This window comes from Cicer arietinum, chromosome 4, assembly GCF_000331145.2.
Source record: "Cicer arietinum cultivar CDC Frontier isolate Library 1 chromosome 4, Cicar.CDCFrontier_v2.0, whole genome shotgun sequence".
Lineage (NCBI taxonomy): Eukaryota > Viridiplantae > Streptophyta > Magnoliopsida > Fabales > Fabaceae > Cicer > Cicer arietinum.
Genome location: NC_021163.2, coordinates 6,816,340 through 6,831,671, shown reverse-complemented (window position 1 = coordinate 6,831,671; position 15,332 = coordinate 6,816,340). Strand labels below are relative to the sequence as shown.

General features: G+C 30.1%; 3 protein-coding genes and 1 non-coding gene across 5 annotated transcripts; 1 reads left to right on the top strand and 3 right to left on the bottom strand.

Annotated features, from left to right (window-relative positions):
- Positions 1-140: 140 nt before the first annotated feature.
- On the bottom strand, positions 141-251 carry LOC113786425 (small nucleolar RNA Z107/R87). Its single transcript, XR_003472709.1, has one exon. It is a non-coding gene; the product is annotated as a small nucleolar RNA Z107/R87 (small nucleolar RNA).
- A 1,865-nt stretch (positions 252-2,116) lies between these two features.
- LOC101495438 (transcription factor JAMYB-like) lies at positions 2,117-3,519 on the bottom strand. The gene is made up of 3 exons (XM_004495825.4): positions 3,279-3,519; positions 3,045-3,174; positions 2,117-2,870 (listed from the first exon to the last, which is right to left on the bottom strand). Exons 1-3 carry the CDS (start codon positions 3,502-3,504, stop codon positions 2,345-2,347), a joined length of 882 nt encoding a protein of 293 aa, XP_004495882.2. The 5' UTR covers positions 3,505-3,519; the 3' UTR covers positions 2,117-2,344.
- A 4,227-nt stretch (positions 3,520-7,746) lies between these two features.
- On the top strand, positions 7,747-9,552 carry LOC101495770 (putative pentatricopeptide repeat-containing protein At1g02420). The gene has a single exon (XM_027334053.2). The coding sequence runs from the start codon at positions 7,883-7,885 to the stop codon at positions 9,389-9,391; it is 1,509 nt and encodes a 502-aa protein (XP_027189854.1). The 5' UTR covers positions 7,747-7,882; the 3' UTR covers positions 9,392-9,552.
- A 907-nt stretch (positions 9,553-10,459) lies between these two features.
- LOC101496091 (ADP-ribosylation factor) lies at positions 10,460-13,312 on the bottom strand. 2 transcript variants are annotated; one of them, XM_004495827.4, is made up of 7 exons: positions 13,173-13,312; positions 12,535-12,693; positions 11,894-11,964; positions 11,207-11,326; positions 10,972-11,090; positions 10,793-10,874; positions 10,460-10,700 (listed from the first exon to the last, which is right to left on the bottom strand). In XM_004495827.4, the coding sequence occupies exons 2-7, from the start codon at positions 12,680-12,682 to the stop codon at positions 10,695-10,697; spliced, it is 546 nt and encodes a 181-aa protein (XP_004495884.1). In that variant the 5' UTR covers positions 12,683-12,693; positions 13,173-13,312; the 3' UTR covers positions 10,460-10,694. The 2 variants fall into 2 exon arrangements, with proteins under 2 accessions (XP_004495884.1, XP_027189855.1); XM_027334054.2 differs by having other exon boundaries at positions 10,663-10,874.
- Between the last annotated feature and the right edge of the window lie 2,020 nt (positions 13,313-15,332).

Here is a 15,332-nt window from a genome sequence, read left to right as displayed (position 1 = left end):
CTCTTTCCCCGAATACACAATTATCAACTACGATTTTGAAAAGAAAAGTAATAATACGCGGCGCATGTTTTTTCATTTACAAAATAATAAAATTATTTAAGAAAGAAAAGAGAGAAAGAATAAATTAAAAAAATGGAAAAGATCACTCAGTTATGCGGGGTTATCGACACGCAAAGTAGCCACTCAAAAGAGAGAGGAACCGTGCATTCCGGTCTGTTGAGCTTGAATTTTATGTGGTCATCACCGTGATCTCTTCCAAATATTGTAAACAATTCATTTTCAAAAGAAAACTAAGAACAATGTAAAATTAAAAGGCAACAATTAACCTACAGAGATGTAGACGAAGAAGTACTCAACAGCGGTGCTCCGACACTGTGCACATGCTCTGAATTTATAGCAAGTCATTTTAGGGTTTGTGGGCAACAAGTAAGGCAATTCTTTGGACCTCAAAACTGCTTTGGGCCTCAATCTTTTTTTACCTAAAACTTTTTTGGCCTCAAAATCATTTTTTGTTTCATTAATTGTATTAATTTAATTAATATCAACTTTTATAGATTTTAGTATAAATCTCACTCACTAGTTTTGTTATTTTTGTATTGTTTATCAAAAATCATTGATCACTATTTGATCAACATCACTCAATGGTCCATAAATTCTACCTAATACGACATAACTGCGTTGATGAATATCCTTCTTATAAAATCACACTATAAAAGTGTTCTTGTCAAAAGCAAGGTACACATTAATTTATACCTCTCATTATCTTCAACTCCAACTAGGGGTGCTCATATCAAAACCTATATAAAAAAAACCATGAACCCTATAAAGTCGAAGTCCAATGTTATTGGACATATTTGAATTGAGTTTCGTATGAGTTTCGTATTCATTTTTTAAGATCGAACCAAATCAAAAATATATAAATTTTAATGTGTATTTTTTTATTAGTATTAGATATTGCATAAACCTATTATTTGCTAGTTTAAATTTTTATTAATAACACTTATTAATTTAATATAATATTTTACAATTTTATATATTTCAAACATAATCTATTAGTATTATTCTATAATGTTAATTTTTGAGTTTATTATATAGTATATTTTGTTTCAAATTGGTTATTTTAACGTAAATTTATAGTAATAATATTCAAATAAAAGTTTATAATTATAATTTGCATCAACCAAAAATCAATCTAATCTAAATCGCATGCATTTCGATTGTTTTTTTTTTTAATGTCATCCAAACAACAAGTACTATAATTTTTAGATACAATGAGTTTTTTTTTTATAACTGATGTTAATCTCACCACAATCACCCCTAACTTCAATCGGATTAGATATCATAGTGGTTGGAGGTACACCCACCTAGAGTTGCTTCATCATTTCATTGTCAACGCTAACAATTTCATAATATACTCTTTATTTAATTTAAAAATATTTAACTCAAATAGTTAAAAATTTAACATTAAAATATTACAATTTAATAATAAACTTAACTTATATTATACATAAAATCTAAAATATTAATTACATTTATTTAAATTTCTTAATAACGGAAGATGATCTAAACTCTACTAAATAAAATTTAATAAAATGAGTAAAACTCAAGGTCGAAGTTATAGAGATAGACGAAATAAAGCTAATCAAAGTCCCACGTTGCTTTCGTATATTTAGGGCCACATGCTTCACTGAGATTTTTACAAATCTATCGTGAGATACATTGAAATTTAATCAATAATAGTAGGAATCACCACAAGTCCACAAGGACACCGTGTTACATGTGCTATATGTCAATTTATAATTGATAAAGTTTCACGTGCTAGCTCCTCTACACTTGGAAATTCTCAAGTACTTGCGAGCACGAAACCAACGAAGGAAATAGCTTGTCAATCTCAGACATGTAGCACTAAACTTCCAGTGTCTTGGGGGTTAATTAAAACCAACTGTGTAAATTTATTGATGGAACGCATGCTCGCTTGTTCTCCACAAACTATTTTTCCTAGTTTAAAAGCAGAGCAATCACACGCTTTAACAAGCGTAGAAGCACAAGCCAATACCACGTAAAAGAGCACTACATTAACTTACGTCAAAAGTAGAGAAAAAACTAACAATGAAACTAATCACAAATCAACTTACCATAATTGCTCAAGGAATAAAGACTTTAGCGCGTGCAATTTTCATGTATTTTTGTAGCAACAAGCTTATGAATTCATCCCCTAATGCGACAATATACCTATGACCTACTTAGTGCCGTATACCAATTTCACAATTTACACATCAAAGTCATCAAAACATTTTTGGACGGTTGTTCAACGTTTTCACACTACTATGAATTAAATAAAGCGTCACGCAAAGGAATTGTATTTTATTTGGAGATCATCAGAGAGTTGTTGCAAAAACCACATGCTTTCGTCGTTCCACAAACTCTCCAATGAGTCGCCGCCACCACCATTATTCCCCACTTGGTTATTAAAACTGGAACATAATTCGGAGCCTTTTTGGGCCGGGTCATCATGGCCCAACATCTCCAAAGAATCATTTTGGGCCAATTTCGAAGGAACTTGGAATTCCACCGATGAGTCTGAGGAAGTACTACTGAGTACACTTGAGGAGTTGTTCTGTTTTGGCCCCTCTGTTTCCAAAACTGAATTGTGCATAGCGTTTCGGGGAAGAATGTCATCGGGTCCGTTTGGATCGGATTGAACCCGTTCGAGCAAACGGGGCATCCACACGTAACGCAATATGTCTCTGAACTGTTTACTGTTGACATCACATTTGAGTTGCTTTGCTTGCTTCATCACTCTCGTCCTCCAATAATTTTTTATTTCATTGTCTGTTCTTCCTGGTAGATGCTGTGCAATTTTCGACCACCTTAAAAAAAAATAAACACGTGTACTTATCCATTATATGGTTGTATTAATTTGACAACATAATAATATATGTTTTTATGTATATCTCTTCCTTCTTTTTTATGTTCTACAACTTCATTGCATGGTGTTCTGACACGCGTTGAACACCAAAAGAGATAAGTGAAACATTTTATACCTATTGCCCCAACGAGAGTGGAGGTCAAGAATCAATATCTGTTCTTGGAGTGTGATATTTCCACGCCGCACATCGGGACGCAGATAGTTTAGCCACCTTAATCTGCAACTTTTCCCACTTCTCCTCAGACCTATTTAATTAGTTAGTTTAGTTTAATTAGATTATGCAGCTACGTAGTATGTCCTAATTATTAAGGATAGTAATAAACTTAGAAGAAAATATATATGTACGTACCTGCACAGCATGCGACAGTATTCCAATGACCTTCACCGTGGGTTGTAATGTAATTAACGAGAATGGTGTCCTCTTCTAATGTCCATGGACCCTTTCTTAGGTCCGTCTCGTTTAATTGGTTGAGTTTTGTAGACACATCTTTCATAACTCTCATGAGTGAGGCTGTGAAGAAACGTGTTAGAGTTGGCTTTGTTTGTTGATTGACGGTTTCAGTTGTTGGGGTCATGCGTGGAGTTAATATATATATATATATATATAAGAGTTGGATAAGAACAAGCATACTCCATCCAAGGTTTGCACTCCACAAATTTAAAAAATAAAAATGGTACGTAACAGTGATCGCTAGATTCATCCGGTGGTGTTTTGGTAAATTTAATAGCACTAGTACTTTTTAGGATTAAGATGGAAAGTAAGGTTGCTGGTTGAAGTTTGACTGGTTGACTCTTTGTTCATCCCTTTCATCTGACTGAGTCACGCGCATACAAAGATTTAGTGCGGGCAGCTTGTGGAATCTGGTACTCATTTCACATCTACACGTAACACTGTAAAACCAAATCTTTACTAAAAACATGTTTTGGTTACAATATTTAAATGATATTTTGAAAAAAGTTTATTGTGAAATTTTAATTTAACTTAATTCTATTTTAATAATTTTTACAAAAAGATAATTCCTTTTAAAAATCTTTTCTTTGTTTTAAAAGTTTTTGTTTAAGGTATTTTTAAATTTAATTGCAACTTTGGTCCTCTATTTTTATTAATTTGTAAACTTTATCTTTTTATTTTTAAACTCAACAATTTTGATCTCTCATTTAAATTTTAATTAAAAAAATGAAAATATTACATATTTTAAACGGCGTGATATATGATACAGTTATATTGAATGATTTATAATCATGGAATTGCAATAAACTCCTCTAAAAAAATTTATTTTAACTTAAAAAATTATTTATTTTGTAATTTAATTAATAACATATAAATAGTTAATACATCTATATGTATCTACGTCACGAGATCGAATTTTTCATTACTTAAAATATATAAACTCTATTTTTTTAGTTAAAAAATAAGAGTGAAAGACTCAATCGGTTAAATTTTTAAAATAAGGATATTAGTTATGCGAATTGGTGAGAAAAAAAAATATCAAAACTACAACTAAGTATTACTTTTATTTACTTTAAACTTGTATCATAATTTTTTTTAATTTATTTGTTTTTTAATTATTTTTTTTCTTGTGCTAATGCTATATTTAAAAAAAAAATTAAGATAAAATATTTTATTTAAAAATATTTATTTTCTTAAAGTAAAGAAAGGAAATTTTAAAACAATATTTTTATAATTTTTTTAAAATTAAATTAACTTTTTTTAAGGCAATCAAAATAAATTAAATTTTTTATTTTTTCAGATTATTTAAATGGTGTTAAGTAATTTAAAATTAATTAAAATTTTATATTACCATGATTTTCTACGTGATTGTGTGAAATTTTTTTTACACCACTTAATTATTATCACATCATCAATGATGAAAGTTAAATTAAGAGAAGAAAACAAATATAATATTTTTTAAAATAAAAAATCAAAATTGAAGAGGAAAAATAAAAGGATGAAAAATGCAGATTTATTCAAACGAGACCAACATTATATTTTAATCCTCTTTTTTTAAATTGGGTTTGGTTTCATGGATTTAAGATACATAAAGTGAGGGAAGATAATATTTTAAATTAAAATATTTTTTTTCGTCTAAATTTTTAAATTAAGTCTAATATTCATGTGTTTAGAATGAAGTTTGCAGCCAATTTCTCCCGAGTTTTAAAACTTCTGTAACATGAAAAATATAGAACCTAACAAATGTAGTGGTGGAATGGTTGTACGTTTATTTTTTTTTTAAATTATTGATTTAATTACAATTTTAATTTGTATATTTTTATTAATTTATGAAATTAATTTTTTTTGTTTTAAAATTAATAGTATTAATCTCTTATTTTATTTTTTAATTAAAAATTAACGATATAAATATATTTTAAATAATGTGATATAATAAAACTATGTACAACGATTAATACTCATAAAATCACAATCAAATTCTCTAAGAATTTAATTTTCAATTTTAAAAAATAATATATTTTTGTAATTTATTAATGATATGAATAATTAATACATCTAGATGATTTTATATTATAATATTGTATGTTATATTATTTAAAATATATCAAATTATTATTTATAAATAAAAATCAAAATAGTGGGCTTTTAAAATAAGAAATAAATTTAATAAATTATAAAAAATTAAAGGATAAAAAATACAATTAAGCTAAATGATTCTATGTGATTAGTAACTTTTTGTTTGTTTGTTTTTAGTATGTGATTAATAAATTAGATCATTAAAAATAAATAAATTTAAATTAAATGGAGAATATCTGAAAAATATTATCTTTAACTATGGGAGATGTAATTAAATTTTGTGCATATTTAATTGAAAAATATTAATTAGTTTTACTTATATTTTCTTTTTGCGAATATTTTGAACTCATTAAAATGAGTGATCAACGCAAGACTAAAAGGAAGAAAAATTAGGTGCCGTGTTTCTTGCACATTGACCGAAACAACAAGAAGCAGCCAAAGAATTAGAAAGTTTAAAATTGAGAGTGTTACGGTATTTGTATGGATGTCAATTTTTGTAATCTAAATAAGGATCCCGCTTTATACCAAAAGAAAAATAACGACACCGCAGTGACTACCCTATTTAGCGTTCTTTCAGCCGTGAATTTTTCCGTGAGAGATGGAGACGGGAAAGAAAGTCCCAGCTAAACCAGTTTGGAAATTGGAGATGAGATCATACCCTTGGTTTTTACTTTTTAGAGTCCCCTCACAATTTCATAAAAATATTACATATATAGATACATATACACTGTGTCATATTTATTTTTCTTTTTATTGTCTGTATTAATTTATTTTATATATAATATTTATTATTGTCCGAACTTATAATAATATCTTAATATTGTATTGTTTTATAGTTGAATTTTAATTTTTTACTCTTCATTTGGTTAAAACTAATAAAAAATTGATTATTATATTATGTCAATATAATTAAAATATTTTTGAGATTGAGAATGACGATGAGAGTGAGGAACATTTTGAGTGACAGCAACAAAGAGATAGAGGATAATACTCTTGGTTCCCATCCTTACTCATATCTCTATATATTTAGAAGACATTGATCATTTGAATATATTTCAATTGCTGTTTTCACAAAAGTAAAAATAACTCTACTAGAGTATGAGCTACTACATCAATTTTTTTTTTTTAAAAACTTCACACGAGAGTTGTAAAAATAAAAAGATAAAACACTCTTAAGATTTAAATAAATTAAATTAAATTTATATTTGACCTCTTAATTATACTCTTGGTCATACTCTAATGACTAGTATAAAATATCTTATAAACAATCACACATATGTATTTTATAAATGTGTTCATTCGTGACACTTAATTAATCATTTAAAGTCTCATTTTATTATACTCCAAAATTATGTTTTAATTTACATATATTTAAATAACAAATATTTAAATGCAATAATCGAATTTTTGTTTCATCTATTTGCTTTACAAATATTCATCAAAGTTTATTTGTTTGATTTGTATACCATCATTTTTTAGTTTTTTTTTTTACTTGTTTAGGGTGTACTTCAACCACCACAATAAATATACATTTGTTCAAAAAATAAGTGTAAGTCACAATTTTGTAACTTAGACACATGAAGATTTTGAGCTCTCTATATCGATCAGGTACACGTCAACCGTATGATATTACACTGAGTGCCTTGCACCCCCCAATGCACCACTAAAGAAGAAGGCAAATGGCTGTGTTTGGCATAGGAGAGGGAACCCCCAACCAATTTAACACCATCATCCAAATATTTTTTTACTTGTTGGTTGATTGTTTGAATGTGTTGCCTAGTTGGTTAATTGCTTGAACGTGTTGCATATAAAACAACTTTATGATCATCTAAAAGAGAAAATAAATAAATAAATTGTAATTGATCGTTTAAATCTCAAAATATACATGTCATGGTCCTTTTTCAAAAGTCTACTAAAATTTGTTAAAAAAGTTTTAGTTATTAAAGTGATAGTGTCTGAATCAATTAATAAAAGTTTTTAACTAATTAATTTTTATTCTTGTCAAAAAAACTATTTAATTTAAAAAAAATAAAAACCCCAAAATAAGTAGGGTTCATTTTCAACTTCAAACATATCAACTTTCGCCTTTTTTCTTTATCATCTAATTCATCCGCTCAAAAATCTAAAGAACAATTTTTAATTTTTATGTGCAGTATTTTTTTATTCAACAAGTTAAAATCGATCTCTTAATTTTGATATATAATCATTTTAAATTTCACTTTCTGAAGTGATAATTCATGCCAAGGGAGGGTACAACAACTCAGTACAGTGAGATTTTAAAATCAATAACTATCCAGGATGGGTTAAACTAGTTCACTCTCTATATATACATGAAATCAAATAGCTTCGTCGATCCTAATCATCTGCTAATTGATTTCTAATTTTCCTCAACTAACAATTATCACTAACCACCCAAAAAATTTGAAATGTTCCTGAGACATTACACATCTGAATCACCATTCAGGTCCATTCTCCCTTCAAATCTCATTCTCCGCCGCCTCTTCAGTTTCAATCCAAACGACGACGTAAACAAAGTTTTCAACATTCTCAGCAACTCCTCTTCACCCGAACACCTACAACAAACCCTAAAATCAAGCGGAATTTTCCTCTCAAACGAATTAATCGACCAAGTTCTCAAAAGGGTTCGATTTGGCCACGCAAACCCTTCTCAAACCCTAGAGTTTTTCAATTACACAGGGAGAAGAAAAGGGTTTTACCACACCGCGTTTTCACTCGACACCATGCTCTACATTCTTGGTAGAAGCCGCATGTTCAACCATGTTTGGGATCTCTTAACCGAAGCGCGACGAAAAGACCGAACCGTTATAACCCCTAGAACCGTTATGGTTGTGTTGGCTAGAGTCGCTAAAGTTTGCTCCGTTAAACAAACGGTTGAATCGTTTAGAAAGTTCAAGAAAATTGTACCCGATTTCGGTACCGATTGTTTCAATTCCTTGTTAAGAACTCTTTGCCAAGAGAAAAGCATGACGGATGCTAGAAATGTTTATCATAGTTTGAAGCATAGTTTTCATCCAAATTTGCAAACCTTTAACATTCTTTTATCTGGGTGGAAAACCCCTGAAGATGCTGAATCGTTCTTTAAGGAGATGAAGGAAATGGGGGTTGAGCCTGATGTTGTAACTTATAATAGTTTGGTGGATGTTTATTGCAAAGGTAGGGAAATTGACAAGGCTTATAAGGTGTTTGATGAAATGCGTGAACGAGATTTATCGCCTGATGTGATAACTTATACTTGTATCATTGGTGGGTTGGGTTTGATTGGTCAGCCTGATAAGGCTAGAGATGTTTTGAAGGAAATGAAGGAGTTTGGTATTTACCCTGACGTTCCGGCGTACAATGCTGCCATTAGGAATTTTTGCATTGCAAAGAGGCTTGGTGATGCTTATGATTTGGTGGATGAGATGACGAACAAAGGTTTAAGTCCAAATGCAACTACTTACAATTTGTTCTTTAGGATTTATTACTGGTCCAATGATTTACCGAGTTCATGGAGCTTATATAAGAGAATGATGGTTGAAGGATGTCTTCCAAATACGCAGAGTTGTATGTTTTTAATAAGGTTGTTAAAGAAACATGAAAAGGCGGAGATGGCATTGCAGTTGTGGGGTGACATGGTGGAGAAGGGTTTTGGGTCTTATACTTTGGTTTCTGATGTGCTGTTTGACTTGCTTTGTGATATGGGAAAATTGTTGGAAGCAGAGAAGTGTTTCTTGGAGATGGTTGAGAAGGGGCAGAAGCCAAGCAATGTTTCATTTAGGAGAATCAAGGTTCTCATGGAACTAGCAAATAGACATGAGGCTATTCAGAACTTGACGCAGAAAATGGGCGTGTTTGGGCAAACACTCCAAGTTCGTGAAAATGTTATGACACCAGTAGTAGAAATGAGGGAATTGGATAGCCAAGAAAATATTTAAATGAATCAAGTTTTGTCAGCCAAATAAATGACGATAGATTTTGTACACTAATTGTAATACATTTTGCACAATAGAACTGAATTCAGGAAACTCAGGCTTCAACTTAAAACATGTTTGTTATGCTTTGAAGGCCAGGAAATTAAGAGCCGTTTCTACTTCAATTTTGATATTTGCTATTGACCTCATGGCATCGAGTTTCCATTCAAAGGGTTTGACCTTTAAGGGTCAACTTCTCATCTGGAATTTTGATCGCAATTTTGTAAGATTTGCACGAAAAGGAGAAAGGTAAAGTAGGCTTGTTGTGGGATTTAGATTATCTCCTTTTATCTCACTTTGTGATGTTCATATATACAAAAATAATTTTTATGGATTTATATGGAAAAAATAAAATTGAATAAATCAATGTTTTTGTATCTATGATTCACAACATAGAGAAAATGAAAGAATTAAAAGATGATCTTAATCCCTTGTTGCGACATAAGGTTATGCCTGTATTGAAACTATCAATTTTAATTAGCAAAATTCAATATTGTTTTATGCTTTCATGCAGCAACCGTTTCAAATTTTTGTTTTGTACGAATCATTAGATAGCATTATTCTTTTAAGTGCTGCTTCAGTGGTGCATTTGAAGTAGTGGTGTTGGTAAGCCAACCCATCTTGCTAATAGCCTAATAGTTCTTAAATTGGTTAAATTTTATATTCGAACGACAACAATATTAGTTTGTCAAAATCTGATTTTACAGGGTTGATTTCAATCTTGCTAATGCCCACATATGAATATCAACGACAACAAAACTGTACATGAATAGTTAGAATTGCTTTTAATCAAATAATTGTAATTATTAAAATTAACCGTATATTAATAGGTCAATATTTTCCGTCAATTTAGTTTGTCAAAATCTGATTTTACAGGGTTGATTTCACTTGTTAGGAATGTTTATCATCTTATACTATTATCATCAGGAAGAAAGAGCTGGATTTCAGAATAAAGTCCAACCTCCCTCCTCTTTGCCGAGGCTCTGCCTATCGGTTGCTGCTACGAATCTAACAGACTTACACATAAACATGTGGCTTTAATAATTCAATTGACTTCACAATCAAAAGGTACACATTAAACAATGCTATTTGGTTATACATGGGAAAAAAAATCAAATTATTCTTCAATAGTAGACCGTAGTTCTTTCTTTAAAACAAATAATACATGCTCGAGCAATGAAAATCTAAGTAGGGCAAGAAAACCAGACGTTGGATATCGTAATCGCTAAAGTAAACTCAACTTCTTGTACCCTTAACTAATAAATCTCTATGCCTGCAAATCACCCCCGAAAAAAGAGAGACATCAGTAGGATTGTCATGTAAATTGAATTGTTCAGTTAGTCAAAACAGTGATTCAGTATTAACCTTGTTTGCAATGTTGTTTGAGAGCCAGTCAAGTCCCTCATAAAGTCCTTCACCAGATGTGGCACATGTGCTCTGGATGTACCTGCATGTATAGAACAATGAAGATTGGAATGAGTAACGGAAGCAGAAAGTTAATGAAAGGGTAAAAAAGAATGTTGAGAGCAATATTTTTAAATTACCAGTGACGCTGACGAAGAGAATGAAGTCCAAGCTTATCAGTTATCTCAGCAGCATTCATAGCATTTGGAAGATCTTGCTTGTTTGCAAAAACTAGAAGCACAGCGTCTCTCAATTCATCCTGCCAAAAAGTATTATAAGCTCATCCAAAAAGATCACCCACATATTTAAGCTGGGAAATCAAATATCTATGAAATCAACCTTTCATTTTCACTCATTCAGGATATATTTAGTTACCTCATTCAACATCCTATGCAGCTCATCTCTAGCTTCAACAACACGATCCCTGTCATTGCTATCAACCACAAAAATAAGTCCTTGTGTATTTTGGAAGTAATGTCTCCATAGAGGACGAATCTGCAGGGACAAACATGTCAATCGTCACTGCCATCTTTAGTAGAAAGAGATTCAATATGCCTCAGATAATACATTATTACTAGAGGTCAAAGGTAAGACAACTTGAACCAAAGGGCTCCAACTTAAGATACACCAACTCCAAAAAGTTAGATGAAATGATGAGTATTTTATCATAGGCTGACTTCGTCAAAAGTCTTGAAAGACAAAGAGAGAAGATCCTATTGACAAGTAGTTTATGATATTGATAACCAGCTAGGCATCACCTTACAATTTGCATAGACATCATTGTACAATTAACTACATGCACATCTGAACAATATATGTATTTCGAATAACATCTGTACCTCTACGTAATTGCATTAAACTGACAATCAGTGATTCATCACCAAAATTTACTGATTAAAACTGAAATCTGGAAAGGAAATCATATCACATTCACAACCATACTTGCTCAAGGACAGTTTCGGATAATTACCATGTCACAATATCAACAAAAGCATGTGCTAAACCAACAATAAGTATTCTAGTGTGTCTAGTACGACATAGAAAATGTAGTGAAAAAATTACCTTGTCCTGACCCCCGACATCCCAGACAGTGAAGCTGATGTTCTTATATTCCACTGTTTCCACATTGAACCCTACACCAAATGACACATTAGTACATATTGCACAAGGCACATAGCATCATAAATATAAAATAAGCCATTATCATGAGCACAATGATACTGACGGCACTATAGCCTGTTTGGATTAACAACTCAATTAACAGATTATCATATAAGTGCTTATGTATAAACTATTTTTATAATAAAAGATAAAATATCTTAAAATTGGTCTGATATAAGTTATAAGTTGGTTTCATGTACTATCTTGGAGAACTTATTGATATAAGTTGAAAACATAAGTTGTTTTCATAAGTTTTATCAAATAATATCACAAATGCTTATATGTCCGTAAATAAATAACATCAAATAAGTCAATCTAAAGAGACATTATTGGACCAAAACCATTGACAGTATATCAATCTCAGTGCACATCAGAAATAAATATACTCTTCATTTGCCATTACATATACAACAATTAAAATCTTTACTGAATGGAGAAAGAGTATATAATAATAAGAATGAACAGCAATGCGTGAAAAGGCCAATACCTGAAATTGATCCAACGGTTATATGAATTTGAAATATAGAAAGTTAGTAACATACCGATTGTAGGAATGGTAGTGACGATCTCTCCAAGCTTGAGCTTGTAAAGAATGGTGGTCTTACCGGCCGCATCGAGACCTACCATAAGAATACGCATCTCTTTCTTGGCAAATAGCCGACTAAATAGTTTCGTGAATGACAGCCCCATTTTCAAGTATTCTGAATCCACACAAACATCATCACAATTCAATTTAATTCGATCCATATATCAATCGCAACAAATCAAATTCAAACAAATAAAAGAAATGCAAACAATACATATAACAATGGAATATCTAAATGGAGGAACATCGTAACATGATCTACTGTAATTACGTAAAATGGATTGGAATCGAATAGAATCTAATGATTGAGAAGAAAACAATTGCGATCCAACAGAGAGATATAGATGAAAAGAAGAAAACAAGCTCGTGATTCAAAATTGTGTGATCTCATGACATGTGATATGGATCCAGCAGTTACATAAATAAAACGTAAACAGAGTAAAGATAATTTAAATAGCTACGAAGAAATCTAACGCAAAAGAATAATTTATTAGATCAAGAAGAGAGGCATTTAATAATTAGATGAAAATTGAAAAGATGGAGAAATCAAAACGCATGGAAGAGATCTGGAGAACAGAGAGAGAAGGGAATTGCCTTGAGGAAGAGAGCGATATTGGATGAAAGCGGATCTCTTCTCCTTGTAACAAAGAGAAAAGAAATGGAGTTTCTCTCACAGTCAGACCTCCACGGATTTATAGAACGCGGATACAGATCCAAATTTCGTAATAACGTGTTTTTGATTCGGTGTCTTTGATTTATTATTAATTTTTTTATATGAAATAAATGAAGGAAATTTTGGAATTTAATCTGTGACTTTAGTCCCATAATAACCATTTGCTATGTTTTTCATATTAATTTGCTTTTTTTTTTTTTAATATGCTAGTATAAAAACAGTAAACTGGTAAAAAAAATTAAAATCAACAAAATTAAATAATAGCAATGCTTTCAGATTTTCTTTTGCGAATATTATAATAATTCAAATCGAACAAAATCAAATAAATATTATTGAATCTTTTTAAAATTTATTTTTAGAAATCGATTAAAAAAAAAATGAACCACATTAATAAATTTTAACCTTTTTTATTATTTTTTGTTGAATTATAATATTTTAATAATACTTATTGAATTATAATTTGAGTGCAAAGGTAATGACCCTAGCGTGTAAAATAGTGTCGTACTTTCATCTAATCTTAATCATTTAATTTTTTATACATTTTTTTTAATCAATGTCAATTATTTAACTATTTGATGTTGCAGCAAATTATAATTATGACAATGTAAAAGAATTTTATAATGTGAATGCATTCCCTTTATTCTCTTATTATTTTCTATTTTACTTATTAGATTATTTAATCTATTTATTTTATTATTTCATGTTTTAAATATAATCATTTATTTTTATAATATTTTATATTGTATGTATGTTAAGGACTTAAGGTTGTTTAACTATAAATGTTATTTGACATAAATATATAATTATATATCAATAAAAATCAAAAAATATTTATACAAATAAATCAGTGCAACTCAAATTGAATTTAGTTATATCGAATCAAGTCACATTTGTTTGAGAAAATCATTTTAGTAATAGAGAGGAAACACATGATATTTTAATCTTTTAAATGGGAAGGAGCTTATGTTGGATTGTATTTTTGGTTTAATTGATTTGTTGTTGTAGATTCATAAGTTAGATAGTTAGTTGTGAAACTATTTAACCACAAGAGATACTTTTAAAAGATACTTACAACATGTTGTCAAAAGTTAATCAAAATATTTGATGCAACCTGATATCGTGTGAAATAAAACAATATCTTGAAAGTGTCTATTTTTGCTTGGAGACTTTTGATTAACCAACAAAAGATAATTTGCTTAAATGTGATATTACAAATTTGAGGTCTATGATATGTGTAAGTCAATGTGAGGCGGATTAATCAATTAATCATTTGTTTTGTATGTGTGGTGTTTTATCTTTTATAGTTTGTTAAGGTAGTTGGACATTAGTAGTGTGTTTTCTTTCACCACTACTACATACTCAATCTTTTTACAAGTTGATTAGTGGTGCTAAAGGAATAAAATATAAGTTTAGAAGTATTTGATTAACTTGTATCTGATGCATTTATAAAACTAACAATTGTGTCATTTTTAGCAAAAACAATTTCAATATAACCAGATGATTGAGCAGGTACAGTTATAGTTCTGGTTGTGGTTGATGCATCAACATTGAGACATTCGATACGATCTTAATCAATGGTACACTTATCTAGGTGAGTGTTTAGGATTAATTGGCTAAAAGTTATTACTAGGGGTGAACAACAGGTCGGATAAGGTGGGTTCAGGTTCAAAAACACCAACCGAATTAAACTGCAGCTGAAATATAGAGGCCCATTTCCATCCATTTTACGCAACAGGTTAAGCAGGTTACATGTCATACAATTTGCGGGTGGGCTGTTGCAGGTAATATCTCAAACATATAAAAATCCAACCAAAACCAAACAAAAAAAAAATCTAATTCATAAAAAGAAATATAAAAAAAAGTTTCATCAATCTTAGATCTATTCATTGTCAAGAGACAACAATAAAAATAAAAGAAATAAAACTTAAAACAAAAACATAAAAAAAAAAAAGTTGAGATTGGAGAAGAAAAACAAGAAAAGGAGGGAACAAATAGAGCTTTATTAGTTCTATCTTGGTCTAGCTTTGTTGTGCTTCATCAATTTTTTCCATTGTTGCAAGACTAGGGAAGAAGAAGGGAAA